This window comes from Mixophyes fleayi, chromosome 4 (assembly GCF_038048845.1).
Source record: "Mixophyes fleayi isolate aMixFle1 chromosome 4, aMixFle1.hap1, whole genome shotgun sequence".
NCBI classification, from domain to species: Eukaryota; Metazoa; Chordata; class Amphibia; order Anura; family Limnodynastidae; genus Mixophyes; species Mixophyes fleayi.
In genome coordinates, this window is record NC_134405.1 from 19,624,776 (window position 1) to 19,651,792 (window position 27,017).

The 27,017-nt window shown below is 46.6% G+C and overlaps 1 protein-coding gene and 1 long non-coding RNA gene across 8 annotated transcripts in view; both read left to right on the plus strand.

Annotated features, from left to right (window-relative positions):
- Positions 1–23,247, plus strand: part of MINK1 (misshapen like kinase 1) — a 57,471-nt gene extending 34,224 nt beyond the window's left edge. Inside the window, exons 11-33 of one of the 7 annotated variants that reach the window (XM_075206386.1) lie at positions 1,196–1,265; positions 1,515–1,719; positions 1,857–1,964; positions 7,859–7,945; positions 10,206–10,394; positions 11,522–11,653; positions 12,653–12,889; positions 13,745–13,830; positions 14,547–14,656; positions 14,868–14,956; positions 15,207–15,230; positions 15,542–15,705; positions 16,545–16,665; positions 17,209–17,349; positions 18,327–18,438; positions 19,557–19,727; positions 19,816–19,959; positions 20,380–20,514; positions 20,611–20,711; positions 20,846–20,995; positions 21,079–21,238; positions 21,380–21,519; positions 21,647–23,247. In XM_075206386.1, the coding sequence (XP_075062487.1) occupies positions 1,196–1,265; positions 1,515–1,719; positions 1,857–1,964; positions 7,859–7,945; positions 10,206–10,394; positions 11,522–11,653; positions 12,653–12,889; positions 13,745–13,830; positions 14,547–14,656; positions 14,868–14,956; positions 15,207–15,230; positions 15,542–15,705; positions 16,545–16,665; positions 17,209–17,349; positions 18,327–18,438; positions 19,557–19,727; positions 19,816–19,959; positions 20,380–20,514; positions 20,611–20,711; positions 20,846–20,995; positions 21,079–21,238; positions 21,380–21,519; positions 21,647–21,730 (2,960 nt within the window). In that variant the 3' untranslated portion in view covers positions 21,731–23,247. Of the gene's footprint in view, positions 1–1,195; positions 1,266–1,514; positions 1,720–1,856; positions 1,965–7,858; positions 7,946–10,187; positions 10,395–11,521; positions 11,654–12,652; positions 12,890–13,744; positions 13,831–14,546; positions 14,657–14,867; positions 14,957–15,206; positions 15,231–15,541; positions 15,706–16,544; positions 16,666–17,208; positions 17,350–18,326; positions 18,439–19,556; positions 19,728–19,815; positions 19,960–20,379; positions 20,515–20,610; positions 20,712–20,845; positions 20,996–21,078; positions 21,239–21,379; positions 21,520–21,646 lie in introns of all 7 variants that reach the window. The other 6 variants (XM_075206391.1, XM_075206388.1, XM_075206389.1 and 3 more) reach the window with 6 other exon arrangements.
- LOC142149696 (uncharacterized) lies at positions 67–965 on the plus strand. The gene is made up of 3 exons (XR_012690873.1): positions 67–268; positions 381–452; positions 929–965. It is a non-coding gene; the product is annotated as an uncharacterized LOC142149696 (long non-coding RNA).
- Positions 23,248–27,017: the final 3,770 nt, after the last annotated feature.

Below are 27,017 nucleotides of genomic sequence, written 5' to 3' on the forward strand. Positions count from 1 at the left end.
TATGGCTGTGTATTAGGACGAGGTGAGGTGTCCTGATGTCTGTGTATTAGGAGGGAGATAGGTCAGTGTGTCCTGATGTCTGTGTATTAGGAGGGAGAGAGGTCAGTGTGTCCTGATATCTGTGTATTAGGAGGGAGAGAGGTCAGTGTGTCCTGATGTCTGTATATTAGGAGGAGGGGAGAGGTCAGTGTGTCCTGATGTCTGTGTATTAGGAGGAGGGGAGAGGTCAGTGTGTCCTGATGTCTGTATTAGGAGGAGAGGTCAGTGTGTCCTGATGTCTGTGTATTAGGGGAGGGAGAGGTCAGTGTGTCCTGATGTCTGTATTAGGAGGAGAGGTCAGTGTGTCCTGATGTCTGTGTATTAGGAGGGAGAGAGGTCAGTGTGTCCTGATGTCTGTGTATTAGGAGGAGGGGAGAGGTCAGTGTGTCCTGATGTCTGTATTAGGAGGAGAGGTCAGTGTGTCCTGATGTCTGTATTAGGAGGAGAGGTCAGTGTGTCCTGATGTCTGTGTATTAGGGGAGGGAGAGGTCAGTGTGTCCTGATGTCTGTGTATTAGGAGGAGGAAGAGAGGTCAGTGTGTCCTGATGTCTGTGTATTAGGAGGAGGAAGAGAGGTCAGTGTGTCCTGATGTCTGTGTATTAGGAGGGAGAGAGGTCAGTGTCCTGATGTCTGTGTATTAGGAGGAGGGAGAGAGGTCAGTGTCCTGATGTCTGTGTATTAGGAGGAGGGGAGAGGTCAGTGTGTCCTGATGTCTGTGTATTAGGAGGAGGGGAGAGGTCAGTGTGTCCTGATGTCTGTGTATTAGGAGGAGGGGAGAGGTCAGTGTGTCCTGATGTCTGTATATTAGGAGGATGGAGAGAGGTCAGTGTCCTGATGTCTGTGTATTAGGAGGAGAGGTCAGTGTGTCCTGATGTCTGTGTATTAGGAGGAGAGGTCAGTGTCCTGATGTCTGTGTATTAGGAGGATGGAGAGAGGTCAGTGTGTCCTGATGTCTGTGTATTAGGAGGATGGAGAGAGGTCAGTGTGTCCTGATGTCTGTGTATTAGGAGGATGGAGAGAGGTCAGTGTGAGATGAGAAGGGTGTCATGTTTATCAGGTCACAGTGACCTCTCCCTTCCTAAGTCTAAGATGTATGAATGTATTTTCTGTGATTAGCACAAGGTAATAGGTCTGTTTATATCTCTTAACGAAACAGATGAGACAGAGTATGAATACAGTGGCAGTGAGGATGAGGAGGAGAATCACGGTGAAGAAGGAGAGCCAAGGTGAGCTCACACTCTATGGTCACTGCTGCCGACATTCTGCTGTAAGCCTTAGGCTTCCTTTACATTAAAAATCCTTATATACAGACAGTGATTCATACATGAGCGAAGGCGGTGCTTTAAATCTGCATATAAACCACTTGTGTAAACGTTGCTGAAAGGAGGACTATTCCTTCTGGAGGGAGATCCGGGGCCCTTTTCTGGCCAGAAATTTCACCGTAAATTGTCTAATTTCTGCCTTGTATTTGTCAGCTCCATCATGAACGTGCCGGGAGAGTCCACACTGAGGCGCGAGTTCCTGAGGCTGCAACAGGAGAACAAGAGTAATTCGGAAGCCCTGAAACAGCAGCAGATGGGACCTCAGCACCGCGACTCTGAGGCTCATATCAAACAGCTCCTGCACGAGCGTCAGCGGCGCATCGAGGAGCAGAAGGAGGAGCGCAGGCGTGTAGAGGAAGTAAGAATTTATTTTTTTCTTTTCCAACCTACCCATTTGGTTTGTCTTATAGAAGCTTGGCTGAGGAGCATAATTCCTCCCCTCTTTTCTGTCCATGTTACATTACTACAGTATGTCCATTCCTGTCCTATTTGCAGCAACAGCATCGGGAGAGAGAGCAAAGAAAGCAGCAGGAGAAGGAACAGCAGAGAAGGCGAGATGATATACGGCGGGAGGAGGAGAGGCGGATGGCTGAGAGGGAGCAGGTGAGTCTCCAGTAAATGTGACTCCACTGCAGGATGAGGGCACATTTATATCTGTTGTCACTGCGCCACACTGTAAGACAAGGGCAAACTATATAACCTCTGACTGTCACCCGGTGGGACCAGGACTATATAACCGCTGACTGTCACTAGGTGGGACGAGGGCACACTATATAACCGCTGACTGTCACTAGGTGGGACAAGGGCACACTATATAACCGCTGACTGTCACTAGGTGGGACGAGGGCACACTATATAACCGCTGACTGTCACTAGGTGGGACGAGGGCACACTATATAACCGCTGACTGTCACCCGGTGTGACCAGGACTATATAACCGCTGACTGTCAGGTGGGACCAGGAATATATAACCGCTGACTGTCACCCTGTGGGACCAGGACTATATAACCGCTGACTGTCACCCTGTGGGACCAGGACTATATAACTGCTGACTGTCACTAGGTGGGACGAGGGCACACTATATAACCTCTGACTGTCACCCGGTGGGGCGAGGGCACACTATAACCGCTGACTGTCACTAGGTGGGACGAGGGCACACTATATAACCTCTGACTGTCACCCGGTGTGACCAGGACTATATAACCGCTGACTGTCAGGTGGGACCAGGACTATATAACCGCTGACTGTCACTAGGTGGGACGAGGGCACACTATATAACCGCTGACTGTCACTAGGTGGGACGAGGGCACACTATATAACCGCTGACTGTCACCTGGTGGGACGAGGGCACATTATATAACCGCTGACTGTCACCCGGAGGGACGAGGGCACACTATATAACCGCTGACTGTCACCCGATGGGACGAGGGCACACTATATAACCGCTGACTGTCACCCGGAGGGACGAGGGCACACTATATAACCGCTGACTGTCACCTGGTGGGACGAGGGCACACTATATAACCGCTGACTGTCACCCGGAGGGACGAGGGCACACTATATAACCGCTGACTGTCACCCGATGGGATGAGGGCACACTACATAACCGCTGACTGTCACCCGGAGGGACGAGGGCGCACTATATAACCGCTGACTGTCACTAGGTGTGACGAGGGCGCACTATATAACCGCTGACTGTCACTAGGTTGGACGAGGGCACATTATATAACCGCTGACTGTCACTAGGTTGGACGAGGGCACATTATATAACCGCTGACTGTCACTAGGTTGGACGAGGGCACATTATATAACCGCTGACTGTCACTAGGTGGGACGAGGGCACACTATATAACCGCTGACTGTCACTAGGTGGGAAGAGGGCACACTATATAACCGCTGACTGTCACCTGGTGGGACGAGGGCACACTATATAACCGCTGACTGTCACTAGGTGGGACGAGGGCACACTATATAACTGCTGACTGTCACTAGGTGGGACGAGGGCACACTATATAACCGCTGACTGTCACTAGGTGGGACGAGGGCACACTATATAACCGCTGACTGTCACCCGGTGGGACGAGGACACACTATATAACCGCTGACTGTCACCCGGAGGGACGAGGGCACACTATATAACCACTGACTGTCACCCGGTGGGACGAGAGCACACTATATAACCGCTGACTGTCATCCAGAGGGACGAGGGCACACTATATAACCGCTGACTGTCACCCGGTGGGACGAGGGCACACTATATAACCACTGACTGTCACCCGGTGGGACGAGAGCACACTATATAACCGCTGACTGTCATCCGGAGGGATGAGAGCACACTATATAACCGCTGACTGTCATCCGGAGAGACGAGGGCACACTATATAACCGCTGACTGTCATCCAGAGGGACGAGGGCACACTATATAACTGCTGACTCTCTCCCGTTGGGACGAGGGCACACTATATAACTGCTGTCACCCGGTGGTACGAGGGCACATTATATAACCGCTGACTGTCACTAGGTTGGACGAGGGCACATTATATAACCGCTGAGTGTCACTAAGTGGGACGAGGGCACACTATATAACCGCTGACTGTCACTAGGTGGGAAGAGGGCACACTAACCGCTGACTGTCACCCGGAGGGACGAGGGCACACTATATAACCGCTGACTGTCACCTGGTGGGACCAGGACTATATAACCGCTGACTGTCACCTGGTGGGACGAGGGCACACTATATAACCGCTGACTGTCACCCGGAGGGATGAGGGCACACTATATAACCGCTGACTGTCACTAGGTGGGAAGAGGGCACACTATATAACCGCTGACTGTCACTAGGTGTGACGAGGGCGCACTATATAACCGCTGACTGTCACTAGGTTGGACGAGGGCACATTATATAACCGCTGACTGTCACTAGGTTGGACGAGGGCACATTATATAACCGCTGACTGTCACTAGGTTGGACGAGGGCACATTATATAACCGCTGACTGTCACTAGGTGGGACGAGGGCACACTATATAACCGCTGACTGTCACTAGGTGGGAAGAGGGCACACTATATAACCGCTGACTGTCACCTGGTGGGACGAGGGCACACTATATAACCGCTGACTGTCACTAGGTGGGACGAGGGCACACTATATAACTGCTGACTGTCACTAGGTGGGACGAGGGCACACTATATAACCGCTGACTGTCACTAGGTGGGACGAGGGCACACTATATAACCGCTGACTGTCACCCGGTGGGACGAGGACACACTATATAACCGCTGACTGTCACCCGGAGGGACGAGGGCACACTATATAACCGCTGACTGTCACCCGGTGGGACGAGAGCACACTATATAACCGCTGACTGTCATCCAGAGGGACGAGGGCACACTATATAACCGCTGACTGTCACCCGGTGGGACGAGGGCACACTATATAACCACTGACTGTCACCCGGTGGGACGAGAGCACACTATATAACCGCTGACTGTCATCCGGAGGGATGAGAGCACACTATATAACCGCTGACTGTCATCCGGAGAGACGAGGGCACACTATATAACCGCTGACTGTCATCCGGAGAGACGAGGGCACACTATATAACCGCTGACTGTCATCCAGAGGGACGAGGGCACACTATATAACTGCTGACTCTCTCCCGTTGGGACGAGGGCACACTATATAACTGCTGTCACCCGGTGGTACGAGGGCACATTATATAACCGCTGACTGTCACTAGGTTGGACGAGGGCACATTATATAACCGCTGAGTGTCACTAAGTGGGACGAGGGCACACTATATAACCGCTGACTGTCACTAGGTGGGAAGAGGGCACACTAACCGCTGACTGTCACCCGGAGGGACGAGGGCACACTATATAACCGCTGACTGTCACCTGGTGGGACCAGGACTATATAACCGCTGACTGTCACCTGGTGGGACGAGGGCACACTATATAACCGCTGACTGTCACCCGATGGGACGAGGGCACACTATATAACCGCTGACTGTCACCTGGTGGGACGAGGGCACACTATATAACTGCTGACTGTCACTAGGTGTGACGAGGACACACTATATAACTGCTGTCACCCGATGGGACGAGGGCACACTATATAACCGCTGACTGTCACTAGGTGGGACGAGGGCACACTATATAACCGCTGACTGTCATCCAGAGGGACGAGGGCACACTATATAACCGCTGACTGTCATCCAGAGGGACGAGGGCACACTATATAACTGCTGTCACCCGGTGGGACGAGGGCACACTATATAACCGCTGACTGTCACTAGGTAGGACAAGGGCACACTATATAACCGCTGACTGTCATCCAGAGGGACGAGGGCACACTATATAACTGCTGTCACCCGGTGCTACGAGGGCACATTATATAACCGCTGACTGTCACTAGGTTGGACGAGGGCACATTATATAACCGCTGACTGTCACTAGGTGGGACGAGGGCACATTATATAACCGCTGACTGTCACTAGGTGGGAAGAGGGCACACTATATAACTGCTGACTGTCACCCGGAGGGACGAGGGCACACTATATAACCGCTGACTGTCACCTGGTGGGACGAGGGCACACTATATAACCGCTGACTGTCACCTGGTGGGACCAGGACTATATAACCGCTGACTGTCACCTGGTGGGACGAGGGCACACTATATAACCGCTGACTGTCACCCGGAGGGATGAGGGCACACTATATAACCGCTGACTGTCACTAGGTGGGAAGAGGGCACACTATATAACCGCTGACTGTCACTAGGTGGGAAGAGGGCACACTATATAACCGCTGACTGTCACCTGGTGGGACGAGGGCACACTATATAACTGCTGACTGTCACTAGGTGGGAAGAGGGCACACTATATAACCTCTGACTGTCACTAGGTGGGACGAGGGCACACTATATAACCTCTGACTGTCACTAGGTGGGACGAGGGCACACTATATAACCTCTGACTGTCACTAGGTGGGACGAGGGCACACTGTATAACCGCTGACTGTCACTAGGTGTGACGAGGGCACATTGTATAACCGCTGACTGTCACTAGGTTGGACGAGGGCACATTATATAACCGCTGACTGTCACTAGGTGGGACGAGGACACACTATATAACCGCTGACTGTCACTAGGTGGGAAGAGGGCACACTATATAACCGCTGACTGTCACTAGGTTGGACGAGGGCACATTATATAACCGCTGACTGTCACTAGGTTGGACGAGGGCACATTATATAAACGCTGACTGTCACTAGGTGGGACGAGGACACACTATATAACCGCTGACTGTCACTAGGTGGGAAGAGGGCACACTATATAACCGCTGACTGTCACTAGGTGGGACGAGGGCACACTATATAACCGCTGACTGTCACCTGGTGGGACGAGGGCACACTATATAACCGCTGACTGTCACTAGGTGTGACGAGGGCACACTATATAACCGCTGACTGTCACCCGGTGGGACGAGGGCACACTATATAACCGCTGACTGTCACTAGGTGTGACGAGGGCACACTATATAACCGCTGACTGTCACTAGGTGGGACGAGGACACACTATATAACCGCTGACTGTCACTAGGTGGGACGAGGACACACTATATAACCGCTGACTGTCACCTGGTGGGATCGAGGGCACACTATATAACCGCTGACTGTCACTAGGTGGGAAGAGGGCACACTATATAACCGCTGACTGTCACTAGGTGGGAAGAGGGCACACTATATAACCGCTGACTGTCACCTGGTGGGACGAGGGCACACTATATAACCGCTGACTGTCACTAGGTGGGACAAGGGCACACTATATAACCGCTGACTGTCACCTGGTGTGACGAGGACACACTATATAACTGCTGACTGTCACTAGGTGGGACGAGGGCACACTATATAACCGCTGACTGTCACTAGGTGGGACAAGGGCACACTATATAACCGCTGACTGTCACTAGGTGTGACGAGGGCACACTATATAACCGCTGACTGTCACTAGGTGGGACAAGGGCACACTATATAACCGCTGACTGCCACCCGGTGGGACGAGGACACACTATATAACCGCTGACTGTCACCCGGTAGGACGAGGACACACTATATAACTGCTGACGGACACCTGTTAGGGCGAAGGCACAATATAGCCGCCGACGGACATCCATTAGGGGCGAGGGCATATTAAAGCCGCTGACGGGCACCCGGTAAGACGAGGGCACACTAAAGCCGTTGACGTCTCTGCTACTTTTCCTCCTGTCTGTGTCTGTACCTCACAGAGGACGGTAATGATGATGTTGGTAGGGGAGGGGGGGAGTAAATTCTCACATTATCCTTGTCTGTTACCCTGTGATAGTCATGGCTGTGTCCTTATTGTGGGGAAGGGGAATATTCATGTGTAATATGGAACTGTTTCCTCCTCTCCCACCTGTGTTTCTCTATGATTTCTCCCATCCTGTCTCTTGGCTCTCTCTGTATCTCTCCTCATAGGAATATATCAGACACAAGTTAGAGGAAGAACAGAGACAGTTAGAAATTCTACAGCAGCAGCTTCTGCAGGAACAGGCCCTATTACTGGTAAATGTCCGCTCCTTCCTCTTACCTATTATAATGCTGGCCCTCCTCGCCTTGTCATCAGCTGGTATTATCCTATACTCCCGTCGGCAGCACTGAATATACACACTGCATTGTACCAACAGCCTGTACTGTGTGTATACACCTGCTCTGCCTCCACTGTGACACGCTGTAGTGTAGGTGTACACCACTGCTTCCCTTCACTGTTGCCCCCGGAGCTGACATCACCTTTAGACGCTATTGCTTATAATACACTGGCAAGTTGAGCTGTCTTGGTCATGAAGCGCTTGCCAAATGCACCACAACAATTGCCCCTCTTTTCATAGTCACTGCCTATTACAACCATGGCAGTCGCATAACTATAGGGGAATCCATTGTTTTCAATATGCTTGGTGTCACTCATTGACCCAGATGTATTCATTTTTTGCCCCCACTACCTGTCCATCGTGACATTGTGTGCTGTATAGGGATGTACTTCCTTATAACAACATCCTATACTGCGAATCCGCGTGCCCTGCTGCCGCTGTGACACCCTGTGCTGTGTATGTCATTTATTTTCTGCTTACAGTATGTACACCCCATACTACACAGTGACACATTATACTGTCTGTACATTTCTCTACAGTGCAGCACTCTGTGCTACAGTTATACAGCTGCTCAGCTACAGAGGGACACCCTGTCCTTTTTATTTACATACACAAGTACACCGTGACACCCTGTGCTGTATATGTACACACTGTAGTACAACGTGACACCCTGTCCTGTTTATTTACATACACAACTACAACGTAACACACTGTACTACACCGTGGCACCCTGTGCTGCATATGTACACACGGTACTACACTGTCGCACCCTGTGTTGTATTCATACACACTGTACTACACTGCCACACCCTGTGTTGTATTCATACACACTGTACTACACTGCCACACCCTGTGTTGTATTTATACACACTGTACTACACTGCCACACCCTGTGTTGTATTCATACACACTGTACTACACTGTTATACACTGTTGTATTCATACACACTGTACTACACTGTCACACCCTGTGTTGTATTCATACACACTGTACTACACTGTCACACCCTGTGTTGTATTCATACACACTGTACTACACTGCCACACCCTGTGTTGTATTCATACACACTGTACTACACTGTCACACCCTGTGTTGTATTCATACACACAGTACTACACTCACACCCTGTGTTGTATTCATACACACTGTACTACACTGTCACACCCTGTGTTGTATTCATACACACTGTACTACACTGTCACACCCTGTGTTGTATTCATACACACTGTACTACACTGTCACACCCTGTGTTGTATTCATACACACTGTACTACACTGTGTTGTATTCATACACACTGTACTACACTGTGTTGTATTCATACACACTGTACTACACTGTGTTGTATTCATACACACTGTACTACACTGTCACACCCTGTGTTGTATTCATACACACTGTACTACACTGTCACACCCTGTGTTGTATTCATACACACAGTACTACACTGTCACACCCTGTGTTGTATTCATACACACTGTACTACACTGTCACACCCTGTGTTGTATTCATACACACTGTACTACACTGTCACACCCTGTGTTGTATTCATACACACTGTACTACACTGTCACACCCTGTGTTGTATTCATACACACTGTACTACACTGTCACACCCTGTGTTGTATTCATACACACAGTACTACACTGTCACACCCTGTGTTGTAGTCATACACACTGTACTACACTGTCACACCCTGTGTTGTATTCATACACACTGTACTACACTGTCACACCCTGTGTTGTATTGGTACACACTGTACTATATCACACATTGCATTACAGTGTGACACAACTAAGGTACAGTAAGGAGAGGGATACCCTCTCTGTATCTGTAGCACTTTATAATCTACATGGGGGCAGAGTGTTCCCTGTTATATATTAGACTGGATACAGATCCTAGTGAAGACAGAATTTAGGATGAACCTGTCCTTTCCTGTTATTTCTACACTGCGACCCTCTCGTCTCTGCCTTTGCTGTGATGAACCCTTAAACCCGTGATGTTTTATTACTGTAGATGAACCTCTCTATGTCCATGTTTGTATTGGGTGTATAGTGTTTTACTTTTGTAACCCGCATCCTGTTGCCTATCGGTGTACAGAGCAGGGTGGAATGTGTGCAAGTTACTATAAGAATAAATGATTGTGCCGACACACTTAGCAGGCTTTATCTGGACAGGAGTACAAGCGTAAACAGCTGGAAGAGCAGCGTCAGTCGGAGCGTCTGCAGCGACAACTCCAGCAGGAGCACGCCTATCTCAAGTCCCTGCAGCAACAACAACAGCAGCAGCAGCAGGAGAAGAAACCTTTGTATCACTATAACCGGATCGTTATGAACCCCAGCGAGAAGCCCGCCTGGGCTAGAGAGGTAGGCTCTCTTATTATCCTTACTTGTTCCTTATCAATAAATATCCCTCAAAATTGTCCCTTGCCCGGCTTCTGTGCGAGGCTTGGTGGTACAGGGAGATATGATGTTTCCTCCAGGATCACACAGAGCCAGACCTTGAATTTGAAGCTGGTTTATATTAAAGGATCTGCTTGATAGGGCTCACAATGCTGCATTAGATCACTATAAACTATAGGGAAGGCTCAATGTGAAAATTAGGCACTATCGAAGCGTGTGTAGATGTGATCCATGGCTTGTCTTCTGCTTTGTTTACTTTATGTGGGCAAAACTGTCTGCTTTGGCTCCAACTCATCCGTGCTGTTTGTGAGAGGCCTGTAGCAGTCACATGACCGGGCCTCTCGGTTCTTGTCCCCAGATCCTGTTATAGCCGTTAACACGATGCATGTGCAGCGTGCGACATATTTCTGGTGTTCTACATGTGAATTCAGGAGGGGTTTCAATCCCCCACGGTCACCAGGGAATAATACTGTGTTTATCTATGCAATAACCACGTGTGCAGTGTGTCCAAACCTTCTACCCCAAAGAGAGGAGCAACGCTAGTTGAGTGCATCATATCTACAACAAAAAAGCAAATATTGTATTTTATTTAATGTTTTTCTAATAAAACTTTACCAGGATTATGAACATCATGTTAAATTGTAAAAAAAAAAAATAGTCGTACATTTATGTGGTTCTTACTGTGATGGGCACGAGTCGGCCTGTACAGTGGGCAAGTGATTGGAATATGTGGGTTTCCTCCCACACTCCAAAAACATACTGGTAGGTTAATTTGGCTGCTATCAAAATTGACCCTTGTCTGTCTGTCTGTCTGTGTCTGTGTATGTTAGGAAATTTAGACTGTAAGCCCCAATGGGGTAAGGACTGATGTGAATGAGTTCTCTGTACAGCGCTGCGGAATCAGTGGCGCTATATAAATAAATAATATGTACTGAGAATTTGTCGTGCTTTAAATGTACATGGTGGAAGTGGCCATTTTGTGGGCTAGACTAACTTTTACCAGAATCCTGTCTCCCCAGTATATACAATTTTATGCTTAATAAGGAGACACTTATACTGGGCATAAAAAAAACCTGTCTTTTTTCTATGAGGTGGAGGAACGCTCCAGGCTGAACAAACAAAGCTCACCGCTCTCCATCACTAAACTCGGCTCCGTAGAGTGCGCCGGGACCCCTACGCAAACCCCTCCCTCGCAGAGGCCTCTAGAACTCCAGGAACATAAGGTAAGACAGCGCCCCTTAGTGGTTATTTCCATAACTATCTATTTGACAAAATAAGATGTTTAATAATCTGAAGCATTAAAACTGATTGCTAAGGCCAAGGTTCAAAATTAATCTGTATGTTTAGATAAAGGAAGCCTGGTCTGCACTGACCCCGCCAGCATGTCATTATAGTAGCGCTAGTACACAGTGGGGCAGTAGGGAGGGGTCTACTCTACAGATTTCATCAGGGGTCTCCACGGTGCAATGGAAGAGATCCCAGCATAGGGGCCATCACCAAATGTCTTCTAAAGAAACGTAGACCAAACAGGGAATTGTCCTTCAAGTCAGAAAGATGATATTACAGATTGTTTTTCTTTTGAAAGGTTTTCTGTATTTCAAAGAGGAAGTGATCAATTATTAACATTGTTTTTATAGATATTCAGTGCTGCTCCTTTATCTCCAGATTGAGATTTAGGGCAATACTGACATAACGAGGATCTAAATAGTGTAATAGGACAACACACATGAATGTTATTTTGTGCACATGCTGTACTTTGTGAATATACCTGGTGGGAAGTGATGCGATCTAATGGATGTCTATGTAAATCATACATACTTGATGCCATCACATCAAATGTCCAATAGTAGCCTCTATTTTGTGTGTTATTTGTTTTTTCATAGTTATAATTCACATGTCCTCTAACCCGTTAGATCAGGAATGCAGTGTCCTTTTGCATTTATAAGAGGCAACGTTATATAGGAATTAGCTGCGCAAAGCATGGGTACAACACTGACAATGCAATTTTTATTAGAGGGGGGTGCTTTTTCATTTTTTTTTTTTTACTGTGCGCTTTTATGTATGTTGGAATTGGGGTGCAAGACAGTTATATGGTTATAAGGAAATGTTTGCACATGAAACCTAACTGGGATTTTTAGTAGTCTAACAAATCTTTGTATAAAAGGTCATTCACAACGTGTCATCCATCCACGTATCCATTCCTCCATCCATTTCTCCTCCAGCAGTTCCGCGCCACTCCACAGAACCGTATGGTGCTGAAACCCAGCCCTCGCCCCAATTCCCTGCAGGACCCCTCACCTGCCCCCATCAACAGCCGCCAGCCCGCTATGGTCACTCCCGTCTCTCGGAGCCAGGTAGTCCGTCAGACCTCAGACCCCTCCCCAGATCGGGTTATACCCTCAGCCCGGACTGACAGGGGTCCCTGGGTGAAAATGGAGCCAGAGGTCCCTCCTCCCAAGGTAACAGGGGATATGACGGTCTCCTCTCCTGCCAAAAATACAATCTAGTTTGACGCTCTACTCTTCTGTGTGCTGCATTTTAATCCTTTCTGTCTAGACGTTTCTAGGGCATCATTGCCTCTTCCGAACTGTAATTGTTCAGTCTTAACTTCATTTTTCTCTTGATGCCTGTTCCAAACTGTTACTAATTGCTGCTGGCTGCATCTTCTAACCAGTAATACATTGTTTCTGGGCTCTGTATTTAACAATAGCCTTAACCTGATCTTAAACCTCCGCAGTCTCTTTCCCATAATGCCCTGAGTCTCTTCTGTTTTTCTTCTTGATGATGCCGTTTGCATTTCTTACATGCTTCCTCTTCCTGTCCGGATCTTGCTGCCTTTCTTTGCCTATCTGATGCCTTTTCCCATAATTCTCTCTACTGTGTGTTTATAGCAGGCCTCACGCCAACCAATACATGTAACTATGAGGTTATTCTTTGTGCGTCTTTCGGTCTAATCTGATGTAATCAGACATCTGAGCGTGGGTTCAGTCTACATGTGCAAATACCCTGGGGTATTGCATGTTGTACCCCACTATCCATCCTTAGTCTCCTCTGTCTGTAATGGAGATTCCGTTTCCTTCTCCTGTTCTGTCTTCATCCTTCCATCCATCCTTTCATCCATCCCTTCATATGCCTCTAAAGTGTACCAGACATCTGCGCTCAGTGGAGGCGCCATTCTGTGTGCTGAACCAATACTAATGTGAGTTCACTAGGAGCAGTAACTGTTACTGTGGCGTCAGGCACACAAGATGGCCGCCTCCATGTCAGGGCCTCGTTGTGTCATTCTACCAATGCTCCCCATTCTTTTCCCTTAGGTTCCTCAGAGAACGACGTCCATAGCTACAGCCTTGAATACAAGTGGATCTGGAGGGAACAGACAGGTGCAGGCTGTGAGAGCCAGGTAACTTGTTTATTTAGGGCCATACTGCGCATTAAAGAGAAGCATATAATCTGATTTCTAGGGGCTGGAGTCTACTGAGTTCTAGGGGCAATAGTGTCACTTAGGCACATACTTCAGTATACTGCACAGAAGCTTGGAGAACATGCTGATAACACTCTTATTGAAAGACAAAACATATGTATATACCTTTTGGTGTAGGTGCTGAACCCTTGCTGCAGGAGTTAATTGTGCCCCAGAGTTGAATAACTGCTGGTGTGTGACCCAAGTGTCTGGGGATAGGAGAGAAGTTTCAGGGATTGTTTGAATTTTAGGAATTGACAGACCCCCAAGCTGGAGATTGTATATTGTGGCATCCTAAATGGAGTTGAAATGTTATAGGTTGCAATAGTCTTCCTCCTAAACAGCGTGGAGCTATTCACAAATAACTACTACAATGTATATTCCTTATTGTAAGTATTGTGGATGGGTGCAATGTTCTGTGTTTCATTATTCACATTACCTGTTCCTTGCTGGCTGTTCTTGATGGGGTAGTACGCCTCAATAACCAATAGGTTGAGGAAATACCAAGTGTTTTTTTAAAAATAAGTCATTGAGAGGTCCTCGTTGAAACTTTAGATAGAGTCCATGTAAGTAGGGTGAAAAGGAGGACTGTGTGTGCTTGTGGAAGAAAACAGCATTGTGTATGTGTGTGGTTTCTTATCGCCTCTCTTGTTCAGTAACCCAGACCTGCGCCGGGCAGAGAGTGGCTGGGAACGAGGAGATTCCCTACTGCAGTCTCCTCACCCAAACCTTCCCCAGGCCGGATCTCTGGAGAGGAACCGCATAGGTGAGACCATGGACACAGTGTGTTAGAGTAAGAACGGGCTCTGATAAGAGGGCTAAAGAGGTCTCTGTTTCCCCGTATGATACTATGGCCATCAGAATTTTGCATATCTCCTGGCCCCTGAGGGAGGTGTTGGAAAGGCCCAGAGCATTCTGGTAGCAGGTTATTCTTGTCTGTTTTCCACACTTGTACAACAGCATGATTTCTTTTGCAGCCCCTCATAAGCTGGAGGAGTCTTCAATCAGTCCCCCCGGCAGCAAAACCCCAGGAGATGAGCATCGGTCCCGGCCAGGACGTCCGGCTGTAAGTGTCCTACCTCCCATCCTGTGGTGTAGAGAGAGCTGGGGAGAAGAGATGCTGAGATGAGCCATGCTTCAGTGGAAGGGGGGCGCTTGTAGTTCCCATCTGTCTTACATTGCATGGACTGGGGTTAGACGATACAATTGGGCCCACTTGTTGCTCATGCTGCCCCAAATATACTGCTTGATCTGTGTCCGAGAGGAACGGTGATATTTTACTGTATTAATCTATTTCTTTTCTCTACTGCTGTCAGAGTTATAAACGAGCAATAGGAGAGGTTAGTGTCATTTGTGATATAACATGGTCCAGGCTGTCCATGCCCTGTTCTGTGTGTTCATGTCACAGTGTAGGAGAGGCTGCCCAGTGTCTGGCCCCTGTGTGTGAGTATCAGTGTATGTAGGACTGGTTGTCCAGTATCTGGCCCCTGTGTATGAGTGTCAGAGTGTAGGAATATATGGTAATCGTTCTATGTATTTTATCTTCTGTCTCTATCCTCATTTGTTTGACTTGCTATCCATAGAACCGTTTTATTCTTTTTGTCAAGTTTCTTTCTTTTTCTAACTAACTAGCTCATATCCCCTTTAACAGGACCATTTATTAGTGAAGGATCGTCCTGAAGATGTACCGAAACCTCCCAAAAAAGCACTGGATTACTCGTCTTCCTCCAGTGATGAGATGGACAGCAGTGATGAAGATGAGGAGGAGGGTGACCAAGAACGACAGGAGCAGAGCAGAGATAGCTCCTCAGCCAGGTAATAAAGACAGAGGAGCAGAGAGAGCTCCTCAGCCAGGTAATAACGACTGGAGCAGAGAGAGCTCCTCAGCCAGGTAATAAAGACAGAGGAGCAGAGAGAGCTCCTCAGCCGGGTAATAAAGACAGAGGAGCAGAGAGAGCTCCTCAGCCAGGTAATAAAGACAGAGGAGCAGAGAGAGCTCATCAGCCAGGTAATAAAGACAGAAGAGGAGAGAGAGCTCCTCAGCCAGGTAATAAAGACAGAGGAGCAGAGAGAGCTCCTCAGCCAGGTTATAAAGACAGAGGAGCAGAGAGAGCTCCTCAGCCAGGTTATAAAGACAGAGGAGCAGAGAGAGCTCCTCAGCCAGGTTATAAAGACAGAGGAGCAGAGAGAGCTGCTCCGCCAGGTAATAAAGACAGAGGAGCAGAGAGAGCTCCTCAGCCAGGTTATAAAGACAGAGGAGCAGAGAGAGCTCCTTAGCCAGGTAATAACGACAGGAGCAGAGAGAGAGCTCCTCAGCCAGGTAATAACGACAGGAGCAGAGAGAGAGCTCCTCAGCCAGGTAATAACGACAGGAGCAGAGAGAGAGCTCCTCAGCCAGGTAATAACGACAGGAGCAGAGAGAGAGCTCCTCAGCCTCGTAGTAGTAGTAGTAATGCGTGAGATGGGGGGAAGGTCTAATAAAGCTCCCTGAAATGTATTGGTAAGAGGAAGAGGTTGGAGCCACGTGGCTTACAGACTAGCCCAGCAGTGGTCCTGTATGCAGCTTTTCAGTTTTGCGATACCTGTGTCTGGAAGACGTTGCTAGATCGCAATTGGAATTACTTTGACTCACTGAGGCTTATGTTTTATTTTAGTCGGAACGGACGAGATGCGGACACAGATAGCGTGAGCACCATGGTGGTACATGACGTGGAGGAGCTGGTGGGGAGTACGTCTGACAGTTCTTACGGGGATGGCACCATGATTGTACAGAGGGTAAGGAGCATCCGGTTGTGGATCAAGGAGAGAACCTAAAGTTAAATCGACCAATCAACATGGGGAAGTGGGGAGTGATGTCATAAACTGTGCTAGAAAAGTGAATTTCAATCTGATTTGTTAGTCTTGCATCACCTTTTTTTGTTTTTTTTTTGTTTTTTTTCCTGTGCGCTAGTTGTCATGAATAACCTAACTGATTGTAGAGAAGAGTCCAGTAGAATGCTGTGTATGATATGTTGAGATATCCACAAATAGTCCTAACAATATTGATGTATCGGTGGATGCTGTGGTCTCTTCTGTACTTTGGAGGGAATTGGTGTAATCCTGCTGAGAAGTGTACATCTGTAGTGAGGAAGGTCTGACCACATGAACTGCTCAGGAGGCCTAAAGGTTGGGTTTGGACCCACTATTAGAGAAGTCCTTGTAGCTGTGTATAAAGTATAACGGCTTTCAAGAAGCAGTGATTTCATATAACAATATTATAGCGCAAGTGCAATTTGTGGATATTAAGGATCAGTGTCCATCATTATCTGCCTCTTTCAGACGCCAGAGGAGGAACGGAACCTCCTGCACGCTGACAGCAACGGATACACCAATCTGCCCGATGTAGTGCAACCAAGCCATTCCCCCACCGAGCCTAAGGGACCAAACTCCTCACCCAACAAGGATGGTGTTGGAACTGATGTGAGTGGTGGCATGATTGGATTACTTGGGGGGAAAAGGTCATGTTTTGAGTGGGATGTGCATTTGTCATGTAAGCTACTAGGGAGAGTGATGTTTGAGGTTGAATAGAGATATTTGGAGGGGACATGAGTTGGTGATGTACCTTATCAAGGAGTGGAGACATTTGGAGGTGACGTGAGTTGATTATGTAACTTATGGTGTGGAGACATTTGGAGGTGATGTGAGTTGGTTATGTACCTTATCATGGTGTGGAGACATTTGGAGGTGACGTGAGTTGGTGATGTACCTTATCAAGGAGTGGAGACATTTGGAGGTGACGTGAGTTGGTTATGTAACTTATGGTGTGGAGACATTTGGAGGTGATGTGAGTTGGTTATGTACCTTATCATGGTGTGGAGACGCTTGGAGGTGACGTGAGTTGGTTATGTACCTTATCATGGTGTGGAGACATTTTGAGGTGACGTGAGTTGGTTATGTACCTTATCATGGTGTGGAGACGCTTGGAGGTGACGTGAGTTGGTTATAAATTAAATCAAGGAGTGGAGACATTTGGAGATGATATCCTTTGGTTATGTGACGTATCATGGAGTGGAGACATTCAGAGGTCACACAAGTTGGTTATAAAGTAAATCAGGCAATGAAGACATTTAGTGGTGACATGAGATGGTTACATAATGTATCATGAAATGTAGACGTTTAGAGGTGTTGCTTATGTAGAATATAGTGGATTGGAAATGTTTTGGGACATAAGTTGATTATGGATGTCTGCAGGAAAAGTGATGCATGGGGGTTGAGATGAGAGGTTATAGATGGAAAACAATAGTGATAAATATGGTGAGGAAAAAGGGTTTGTTGGGATTATAATCGAAGAAAAGTAAAATGACGTTGGATATAAGTGGACAAAATGAGAGATGAAAGATGATGTGGATATGGAGCCATGAGACCGATAATCGACTAAGTTCTGGTTGTGTTTACAGTACCAATCCCGCGGCCTGGTAAAAGCTCCTCCGAAAACCTCATTTACTATGTTTGTTGACCTGGGGTTATACCAGTCATCAGGAGGCAGCGGTGACACCATCCCTGTGGCAGGTATTGTGTTTCATGATCTCTCTGGCTAATAAGCCATAATGTGCACACTTATCAGCTATACAATAACTGTCATTCAGTAAACACAGTATAGTAGTAATATCCCAATGAAACTACAAATCAGACACGTAATGTGGGATAAATATCTAGTATAGAAACTAGCGCTCTGAGGTTCCTACATTTCTCCAAAGTTCACTACTGTGTTTACAGGAGTATGGAGCTAGGACAGAGAGCCTGCTGATTATTCCTTACTGGTTCCATATTTACACTTACTGTTCACCTTCTGACCCAAGACGACAGGCTGTAGACTATTTAGTGAGTGCGGTGGCAGCTATCTATAGGATGACCTCTGTATTTACGCTCACTGCAGTGAAGAACAGCCAGGATGCTGCAATGATTTATTTGTCTGGGTTTGTTTTGGTGGGGGGGGGGGGGGTTATATATTGACACTCACCTGTAGAATTACTTCAGCATTTTTCCTATAGTTGACTTTGGTGGTGTTATATTTGGGAAGTGAAATAAATAAGAAGCTACCACCATTTAAAAGTTTTATGTTTAATTTGCACTACTTGCTGTGCTCTATGGACTTGGATAGTGGCAAGGGCTTTTCGTCTTCACTTCAGCGATATTTGGTCTTCCTCCGTGACCAAGGCAAGGGTAATGCGCAAGATTTCCAGAAGGTCCAGGTTATCGCTTTCAGTACTCCCTCGGAACAGATTATTCCTTTCCCATGTTCTCAAAGAAGCGGTTCTAAGGAGTGTCTTTCACTGTACTATCAACGGGCTTCTGTACATGGTTCCAGGACACCAGCAGATGAGGGTTTCTACGCTGCGGGATCGTTCCTTCTGACCCCCATATGGTTCTCGCTTCAGTCAGTGATTCCAGACATGAGGAAGGGGAAATGTTTGCTATCTTGGTTTTTCCTTCCAGTCGGACATACTTTCAGGCACTACTTTTTAGCTCGTCATCTGCCCCAAAGTGATGGCCTCTCTAGCAATGCTTATCAGAAGATACAAACTCATTAACAAACTAGTATCTTTAGCTTTATCTCAGGTTATTCTACAAGGTGATGTACATAATATGCAGTGTAATGTTTAGTACCGCTTCTATTCTCTCTGCAGCGTCATTTGTGAGCGCAGATGCCGCCAGATTGGAGCAGCTTAAATATGAGGCTCGTAAAGGATCAGTAGTGAATGTGAATCCAACGAACACAAGGCCACACAGCGACACTCCAGAGATCAGGAAATATAAGAAGAGATTCAATTCTGAGATCCTCTGCGCTGCTCTTTGGGGTAAGAGAAGACCCATCACTCTCGTCCGTTGAATGTAAGAATGACGTTCCTCTCTGGCTGTATTATAACATTCTGTTTTACGTCCTAGGGGTGAATCTCCTGGTCGGCACAGAGAATGGACTGATGTTGTTGGACCGCAGCGGCCAGGGCAAGGTTTACAGTCTGATCACTCGCAGGCGATTCCAGCAGATGGATGTCCTAGAAGGACTCAACCTCCTCATTACCATCAGTGGTGAGTGAACGTGCTTTAAGTGTTGTCTAACTCTGACCAAGTGTTGCTGCACCCCTTTGGAATAGCATCGGTCTCTTAAAGCCTTCTTAGAGTGCAAGGACGACGGGTGTAATCGTATAATAAGTCTTGCTATTTTATTATTAAAACTTATAAGTGTTATCTCTTCTCCTCCAGACAGGGCTATCATAGATCAGTTAGAATCATTGCTGAACTGGCCAAATTCTTTAGAGTTCCTGCAATACACTTCAACAAAACTGGAATTGGTCACATTTTTCAGTCGTAGAAAATATCTTCGCCAAGAGAGGACTGGTCAAACATAGAGATATGCCCACCCTAGCTTTTATTTTGGTGTCACAGCCACCCCAAGTATCCCGACCAAAATAGCTGCCTATCTAATAGACCTTTCCTCCCATTTCGTAGGTAAGAGGAACAAGCTGCGGGTGTACTATCTCTCGTGGCTCAGAAACAAGATCCTCCACAATGACCCAGAGGTGGAGAAGAAGCAGGGCTGGAGTACGGTAGGGGATATGGATGGATGTGTACATTATAGAGTAGGTAAGAACCCCAAACTATATTTAGACACACCTACTTGTATAAATGAATTGCTTATAGACAATGCCTCTCATCTGTCATTCCATTAATTTTTCTCAGTCAAATACGAACGTATCAAGTTCCTGGTGATTGCGTTGAAGAACTCTGTAGAGGTTTATGCTTGGGCCCCTAAACCCTACCATAAGTTCATGGCTTTTAAGGTAAGTAAACCAGTTGCAGGGGGGTTCAAAGTGGGGGCAGCAATTTGCCAAATGATCAAAATTATTCGCATTCATTTACGTCCAATTGAAAGACTGTATCTTCTTGTTTTTTGTGACACTATAAATCCTTCCAGTCCTTCACAGATCTTCCCCACCGACCGCAGCTGGTGGACCTAACAGTGGAGGAGGGTCAGAGATTAAAGGTTATCTATGGTTCCTCTTCTGGATTCCATGCAGTAGATGTGGACTCGGGAAACAACTATGACATTTACATCCCTGTCCATGTGAGTCTTGTTTACCTTGACCCCTGAACCTTCCCACCTAGTGTATATGGCTTTGGTATGAACATATTTCCTTCTCTCTTCAGATTCAGTGTCAGATTAACCCTCACGCCATAATATTCCTGCCAAACACGGACGGGATGGAAATGTTACTGTGCTATGAAGACGAGGGGGTTTATGTCAACACCTATGGGAGAATTATTAAGGATGTGGTCCTGCAGTGGGGAGAGATGCCGACTTCTGTGGGTAAGTAATGTCCACAATTAACTTTAAAGTGGAAAAATCTTCTTTAACTGTGAGACTAAAAATGGACCCAGCTCTCTAAGCATAAGGACAGGAAGAACTTCTGTAATCCAGTGTTCTGAGCACAATCTACTTCTTTCCCAGCATACATCTGCTCCAACCAGATCATGGGTTGGGGAGAAAAGGCCATTGAGATCCGTTCAGTGGAGACCGGTCACCTCGATGGGGTCTTTATGCACAAGAGGGCTCAGCGACTAAAATTCCTGTGTGAACGCAACGATAAGGTAATTAACGACAGAAAGAGCACACAGCTCTTCAAGTTTTTCCTTTTTACCTTTCTTTTTAACCTTAATCTTATTTTGAGATGTTATTTTCGGTAATATTTCTCCCCTGCCCTTCCTTTTCTTGCAGGTTTTCTTTGCCTCCGTTCGTTCCGGTGGAAGTAGTCAGGTCTATTTCATGACCCTAAATCGCAGCTGTATAATGAACTGGTGAAGAATAAGAAGTTTGGTGATCAAAGATTCTGAGAAGACTGCTCCCAACCTCCCCCAGACACTGGAGCCACCCGCGCTAATTTCCTACACATTCCCCTTTCCCTGGCACTTATTACAGCACTACCTTGCTTGCTTCTTTTATCCGCGTTTTTAATTTATTTGGGTGTTTAACTTTAATCCTATGAGACCGATGGACAGTTTATATAACCCAACGCCAAACCCTCTAGGTTTGGGGGGAGAAGGAGCAAGAGGTGGAATAGAGTCTCAACAAACGTTTTCGGGCCTTTATTTTGACGAAAGGCACCTTGGCTAGTGTTCCGTTGCAAAGCATCCCACTTGGTGGTCACAAGGGGCCCATCCCCAAGTTTTTTATTGTGTTCTATTTAATGGCAGTTTGGGGGTGGGATGGTTTTGAGCATGAAGCTCAGTGGCACATCCCTTTATAAAAGGTTCTTCAATGGAGTAAATGCCTCCCTCTATGATGAGTGGGCTACATAACGCCCCTGTGGCAGTCCTTCTTTTTATGTGCTCTCATTTCATTAAGAGTAAGCAACATATGTTCATTATAGACACTTTATCGGAGATATAACTATTAACCCAAAGTCCTCACTCCTTCACAAGGTCTAGAGTTCATCCTTAAAGGTCCTCCTACGATGTCTATGCTGTTGTAGTTCTTTAGTTTGCGACCTTTCTGCAGTATTTAGTTGCCGATTTCTAGTGATTCAGAACCCCCCAAAAAATATCTGCATGCCATCGTTTCCCTTTTTATGACACTAAACTTTCCTTCAACTGTGGCTTTTGGAGCTACCCCCATTCAGTGGAGTAAAACGTACTGAAAACCTTTCCCGTGGTGCTCTGTGCAGGTGCTTTTTTGGGGTTTTGGATTTTTTTGAAAGTAACCATCCTATACCACCATGACGCAAGCTTTGGAGAACGATATATTTACACTTAACGTCAGACCTAAGTGACTGTATTACTCGATAGATGGATAATATACTCCCTAATAGAAGATCTATATTTGATTTCTCCCGTGACTGTTGTCCAGAATCTGTGAGCTCTAGAATATCTCAACAACATGGCAACTGTATGGTTCGTAGAAGAGAGCTTCATGTTCATTAACTAGCTCAGCTTTAGACGAGGGTTCATACGTTGATCGGGATCAGAGGTGCCTCATACTGAGGAGATTATCACAGTGTGCACCAACTTATCAGTGGCTGTACCAAATAACAAAAGTTTAAATATTAGACATTCTGCCCCAAATTCTTATTCCCCTTGTGTGTGAACTTGGGTGACCCCAGCCCCCCCCCCCCCCCCCCCCCCCAGAATGAGACAATCGAGGTGTTCATAGAAGCGGAATTGAATTTGCTATTTTTGTAAACTTGACAGATAATTATAAGAAGGTGATAACATATTTTATGTAGCAAATTGTATAAAGGTTGAATTTGAAAAAAAAAAAAAATATGACTGATGAAACTGGTGATATGTTATTGCTCTTAAATAAAGTTATGTCTGCTAATATCATTGTATGTTCTGTAGTTTACCTGAGTAATGACATCCAGTGTCCTCTAATGACACTATCTGTCAGTGCAATGTGTATGTTTACCTGTAGGTGTCACTCATGGACACGGAACAAAACAAAAACTCTTCCTCTCCATCAGCAGCGATCTCCACCCATCAGGATTCAGTATTGTGAGGAGGTTAGGTCAGGAACTCTGTCCCCAGTATAGTTAGTGTAGGCCTTTAGCTTTTATTTTTGGGTTGCGGTGCACTCATCGGGGATCAGGGCTGAACTAACATACCCTCTCCATGCCCTAATTAGTCAGCCGTGAACGATGTATATTTTGCCTCTGACTTATTTCAAGCAGTAGTTATGCAAAAAAGAGAGATTCATCCAGCACTTTTCTATGGACTTTCTTCTAGAGGTGTAAAGTTTCCGATCCAGCCCTCTTATGATTTTTTTTTCAACTATTATATTTGATATGGGTACCAGGGTGATAATAAATAAATAAAATAATTCAAGTTTAGTGCGCCCATATAGATGATTAAAATATTATTATTATCATTTATTTGTTAGGCGCCACAAGGTATCCGCAGCGCCGTACATAGTACAAACAGTAAACCATACAGGGTTAAACAGTACAGAACAGTAAAGACAAAGTACCAGTGCTTCAGAAACTCCGGGACAGACAAATGGAGTAAGGACGGAGCAGAAGAACAGGTGTGGAGACACGAGGGAAGAAGTGCCCTGCTCAAACGAGCTTACATCCTAAGGGAGGGTGGATGAAACAGACACAAGAGGGACTGGTGATACCAGGGGAGAGAGGGAAGAGTGAGCAGAGTAGGTGAGGGGTTAGGTGGATGATTGGTAGGCTTTAAGGAACAGGTGAGTTTTAAGTGCTCTTTTGAAGGAGCACAGTTTGGGAGCGAGACGGATGGAGCGAGGGAGGTCATTCCAGTGTAGGGGGGCAGCTCGGGAGAAGTCTTGGATTCTGGAGTGGGAAGTGGTAAAAATAAAATAAGTTGTGTCAATGAATTCAACACTAATGTCTCTGTAAAGAGGATATGTTATCGTGTAATCCTTTTCTCGGACTCCATTTGGGGACACTGCACCCTCCACTTGCTCGGATTGTAACACGGAGGATGAACTTATTTTATGGAATGCCAGAACAATAATTTTCTGGTTTAGATGAAACCGGGAGACCACTCGTGGCATAGAAGATGGTTTAGTGCCTAGCAAGTCACATAACGGAGATCAACCTGATCCAATGGCTCAAAGGGGGCCTTGGTGAGAGCCATGAGCATCAGATTAAGATGTCACGGTTCAGTTAAATCTACAAAGGGGAGCTAGACATGCAGAACACCCAGCAGAAAGTACATCCCTCAAAACTGACAGTTTTTGCTTAAAAATAAAATGGAAAGTTCCAAAACCGGTTTAAGTAAAAACGTAGTCCCTTATCCAAACCTCGCTGCAAGAAGGATGACTGACGAGAGACTAAAATGAGAAGTTTGAAAACCCTGCTTTTCACACCATAGTACCTAAGCCTTCCACACCTGGTAATAATTTGCAGAGGAAGAAGGGTTTCCTCACTACAGTGTGTGAGAAATCCCTGGTCCGAAGAATTAGTAGCCCACACCGTCAAAGTTAGACGATCTAAAGAATGGCATCAAAGAGGACCCTGAACCAGAAAATCTGGGCGAAGAGGCACCTGGAATGGTGGATCTGCAGCCATTTTGTGCACCACGTCCTTCGCGACCAATCTGGAGACCCCAGAATGTCAGGAACTCGTTCTCTTTTGAGTTTTTTTGTTGGAGCATGGGAAATTGAAGAAAATAGATATACCAGACGAAACCAACAAATCGTTATCTGAATGTGCCACCAAAGAGGAGACTCGGATGATGTTTTCACCAGCAGGTCATCCAGATAGGGCACAATAATTTCCTGAGATCGCAAGAGACCTGCCATTATTTGGTAAACACCTTTTATAGAGGAAGCGAATTCAAACCATAAAGCCCTGAATTAATAGTGCTCGCAGATTGCAATACGAAGGAGACATTGATGCTCCTCCCATATTGGAATTTGTAGATAAACCTCTTATGTTCAGCGATGCCAGGAATTCCCAATGTCCCATGCCTGTAGTCACAGAACTCAATGACTCCATCTTGAATCCCCACAGTTAAAGCCTCTTCTTGTTGAGCGTTTTGAGGTTCAGGATCGGGGAAATGAACCATCCAGTTTTGGAACTAGGAAGAGGTTGGAGTAGTGATCAGCACAGTGGCCTAGTGGTTAGCACTTCTGCCTCACATCGCTGGAGTCATGAGTTCAATTCCCGACCATGGCCTTATCTGTGTGGAGTTTGTATGTTATCCCTGTGTTTGCGTGGGTTTCCTCCGGGTGCTCCGGTTTCCTCCCACACTCCAAAAACATACTAGTAGGTTAATTGGCTGCTATCAAAATTGACCCTAGTCTCTGTGTGTCTGTGTATGTTAGGGAATTTAGACTGTAAGCTCCAATGGGGCAGGGACTGATGTGAGTGAGTTCTCTGTACAGCGCTACGGAATCAGTGGCGCTATATAAATGGTGGTGATGATGAGTAAAGCTTCGTTCCGGAAGCGGGACAGGGACAATCGCACTGGAAAGTATCAGAATAGCCTCCTTGAGCCCCAGTCTCTTGAGAGCACAGGGAGGTAGACCTGTGGTGAAGAACCTGTGTGGAGGGAATTTTTCCAAGTTGATGATAACCTTGAGTCACAAACCCCTGCAACCAGACATCCAAAGTCGAGGCCCGCCACTGGTCCTGAAAAAACAGAAGACAGGCCCCCACCACATGATCGGGAACGGGGTGTCCCATCATACTACAGCCTTTTTCACAGGCCTGGGAGCACCAAGCCTACTGGATCCCTGGCCCCTGTGAGAACTCCCTCTCTCTGGAGGGAGCCTCTCTCAACCTGTCAAAGGCACAATAAGACGGAAACCTGGGTTTCTTTGGTTTCGCAGTGTTGACAGGAAGAAAATCACTTTTTCGCCCAGTGGCTCCCTAGATGATCCAGTTCAGTAACCCCATCAAACAGCAAAGGTTCTAAGGTACGATTTAAGTCCCCATCAGCCACCCAAGAGCGCAACCACAATGAACGACGGACAACAATAAGAGAAGAAAGTCTGGATGTAACAGACCGTGCCTAAGGAAGCCTGACCTGCAAAGACAGAGGCATCTTGAATATGCCTCACCAAAACCAATAAATCCGTCGCTGGCGTCTATCTTCCGTCCTCCGTTTGCACGGAGTGTCGGGCGTGACGTTATGGCGTCACGCCCGACATTCAGTGAGGAGCGGCGCACAGAAGAATGAGGTAAGAAGACAGAAAAGAAACATGAAATAAGGCAATACAAAGGTAAGTAAAATAGTGGAGGAACGCAAAGAGGCCCAGGGCAATGAAGAAAGGGAGGATAAGAGATAAAGGGCCCAGGGAGATAAAGAAGTGGGGGGGGGGGGAATAAAAGGCACAGGGTGATGAAGAAGGGGGGAGATAAAAGGCACAGGGGCATAAAGGAAAAAGCAGCATGGAGGGTGCAGTGCGATCATAAGGAGGTACAGCATGGTGATAATGAAGGGGCACAGTAATGTGTGTGATGGCACAGAGAGCTTTTGGCAATGTAGTGTGTGTGAGGTAGATGGTGGTTAATTAATGGATGTTACTTTGTTTACGGGGTAATGGAGGGGCAATGTAATAATGGAACTATTAATTTTAAGATGGGTTGTTTGGGAGCTATTGAATGTGGGGGTGAGTTTGG